This window comes from Gracilinanus agilis, unplaced genomic scaffold, assembly GCF_016433145.1.
Source record: "Gracilinanus agilis isolate LMUSP501 unplaced genomic scaffold, AgileGrace unplaced_scaffold52193, whole genome shotgun sequence".
In the NCBI taxonomy this organism is placed as follows: Eukaryota; Metazoa; Chordata; class Mammalia; order Didelphimorphia; family Didelphidae; genus Gracilinanus; species Gracilinanus agilis.
In genome coordinates, this window is record NW_025387125.1 from 1 (window position 1) to 2,971 (window position 2,971).

At 56.1% G+C, this 2,971-nt stretch overlaps 1 protein-coding gene across 1 annotated transcript; it reads right to left on the reverse strand.

Moving 5' to 3' along the window:
- Window positions 1-64: 64 nt before the first annotated feature.
- On the reverse strand, window positions 65-2,735 carry LOC123255784. The gene is made up of 2 exons (XM_044684518.1): window positions 2,678-2,735; window positions 65-811 (listed from the first exon to the last, which is right to left on the reverse strand). Exon 2 carries the CDS (start codon window positions 747-749, stop codon window positions 81-83), a length of 669 nt encoding a protein of 222 aa, XP_044540453.1. The 5' UTR covers window positions 750-811; window positions 2,678-2,735; the 3' UTR covers window positions 65-80.
- Between the last annotated feature and the right edge of the window lie 236 nt (window positions 2,736-2,971).

The window sequence follows — 2,971 nt, forward strand, 5'->3', positions numbered from 1 at the left end:
AGAGGCAGAGACAGAGAGGCACAGGCAGGGGCACAAACAGAGACACACGCTGTCTCTCACACACACAGAGTCTCCAGCCCTTACTTAGCATGGGGTAACGAGAAGGTGCTGATCACTTGTCCTTCATTATCGGCAAAGACCTCATAGACACAGATGCGGTTTTGGCGGCAGAGGGGCCCACACTTGGTCGACTGGCACGTGGGGCACTGTTCGAAGCAGCCGGGGCAATCTCTGACCAGACAGTCGCAGAGGTCTTCTCCATCTGGATTCAGCCTGCCATTCTGGGGGTCATTCCTTCCTTCCTTGCCTTCTGGGACCATCACAGGTGGCGTGCCTGGGCATGGGAGGGTGTGACCTCTGGGGCCAGGATAGCCTGGGGCACAGCGGAGGCCGAGGGCAAAGCGGCCCGGGCCAGGGAGGCTGCTGGAGCTCCTCTGGCCTTGGGGGCTGGTCTGGGTGCTGGAGCTCCTCTGGCCTTGGGGGCTGGTCTGGGTGCTGGAGCTGGTTTGTATGAAGGAGCTGGTCTGGGTTCTGCAGGTGGGCTGAGCAGTAGAGCTGCTCCGAGTGCTCTTGGCTTTTCTGCCCAGGCCAGCCTTCTGTTTCTGGGCTCTTCCCTTTTTCTTGGCCTGGACTCTCAGCTGCTGTTCCTCCTGGACCTGCTGCTTCTTGGCAAGCAGCCTTTGCATGCTGCGGGCTGATCTGACAGGCACATTCTTCCTGGCCTTGGTGGCCTGAGAGCGGGTAATCATTTCTAGGGCAGGAAGGCAGCTGCTTGTGCTGCCTACAGAGCTCTTGGAAGTGGCTTCTCCACCTTGGAAGGACAGCAGGCACGTGTGGTCACTACATGAGTCTCTCTGTATGTGGAGGGACCTCAGACTCAGGGACTGAGAGAGCCCAGGGGCCCAGGGCACTGGCCAGCCACGCAGCCTCAGAGTAGGCCTCTGCAAACGGCTCCCCAAAGGAGGCAGAGGGGGTTATGGGGAAACCAGCCTGCTGAGGGGCCCCTGAAAGGTTCAGGGCTTTCATTGTTCTTTCCCTCCCCCACAATTCTCATTCCATACTTAGCTGATATCAGCTCTGCCTGAGGACAAGGAGGATCAAACCGAGGCCTCAATGGGCTCCCCAGGCCTCTCCATAAATCCCCTCCTGGTTTAGGTCTGCCCACTCTTCTCTTGCCCTGGATGCCCAGTGTGGGCCATCCATTCTCTTAGCCCTCAATGGCAACCTGCTGCTCCTTCCTCCTTTTCCTTGTTATTCTCCCCCTTCGCCTCCTCCTCCCGTCCACCTACCTCCAACCCTGCTCACCCACCATCTGGCTGACTGTCTCTGGTGTTCTGGAAGCGCTGCTCTGGGGCCTACAGAATGCCTCCCATCCTTGGCCTTTGCAAGCAGTATTTCTTCCACCCCTTTATGTAAGGAAAACCTTACGTGGCAGAGTTTGGAGGCTGGCACAGAGGGAGAAGGCTACTAGGCTTTCTCTGGGGCAAGGTGGGACAGAGTGGGGAGGTGAGCTGGCCAGGCTCTGCCCTGGGGGAAGCGGAAAGAAAGCCTACTCTGGGACACGCTTTGGCCTCTGCCCAGCTGAAAGCCCAGCCATGGGGCTGTAGAGGGCTGGGTGGCTTCCAAGCCACGAATGGGGTGACCTGCTTTGGCTAGGAGGGCAGGGCAGGAAGGACCTGGAGCCCCTAGAACGGAGGGCAAAAGCTATGAAGAGGAAGTTTCCAAAGGAACAAATGTAAGCTCCCCAAGTGGGTTGGGTTAGGGCCTGGACCTGGGGTTTCCTTGCTCTAGGGAACTCCCAGGTGACAAAACTCCCTTCACCCTAAGGAAGGCTGGTGCTTTCTCTACACTTTCTAGTCACAGAGCTGGGCTTACAGCAGAGGCGGGGCCTAGAGGTTTGGACCTGTTTTGCAGGGAACTGTGGATTCTACCATGTCTTTGAAGCATCAGATCTGGGAAAGGAGCGAAAGTTCCAGGTGGAAAGTTTGGGGAATCTGACCTTAAAGAGAGGCCTAGAGCCAAGCTGGTCTCCTTGTTCCTCTTCCTCCTTCATCTCTGCTTAGCCTTAAAGGTATCCTCCTGGTCACTCTTGTTCTCCCTGAGCCACCCCAGCCTCTCCTCCCCAACTGGACTTCTCTACTGTCCATTCTCCCCTTTCCTACGCACCTTCTCTCTGCATAGGAGTCCTGCAAATAAAGGGATGCCCTCAATGCCCCTCACTCTCTGTGCCCACTCACCCTTGCCAACCTCACCCGCTCTCATCCTTTGTTGCCCTCCACGTAGAGCCCTCCAAAGTATCTCTCTCCACCTCGGGCTTAAGCCTTTAATTGTCCTTTGGGACCCTTCTAGCTGAAATCTCAAACTCAGCTAGACTAAAAGGACCCCGGTGCCTTCCCTCCCAAGCCTGCTGTCCCCCTTTCTGCCTCACCTCCCTAACATCCCTCCTTCTCTCGTGGCCTTGGAACTATCCTTGCCTTTCACTTCTCTGTCACCCCCAGTGTCCACTCCCTCTCCCCCAAATTCTCTCATCCTTCCTCCCTGCCACCTGAAATCTAGATCAGAGTCTCTTTACCTGGGACCCAGAGGCCTCCCAGAAGCCAATGGATAAATTTCTGGGATTCTGGGAACTTGGATGAAGAAAACGCAAGCAGACTTCATTCCAATGGAAAATAATCACCTTATCCTGAGAAGGTGTTCATGGTTCTCTGCAGACTGGCCTTGGGGTACATGAGCCCAAAGAGGCTCCCTCTCTGCACAAAGGCCCTTTGTATCTTTTTGATCCGGCCTTCTTCACTCAGAATCCTAAAATAGCACCAGAGGAGTCATTCCAGAGGCAGTGAGTGGCGGCAGGGCCAGAAGAGAGAGAGGAAGAGAGGTCCAGGGATGCCCCTGCCTCACGGTCAGGAGCCCAAACTAGAGCTAGACTCAGACTGGGACTGCTGCCTAAACTTGCTGCAGAGAGCCAGCTAAG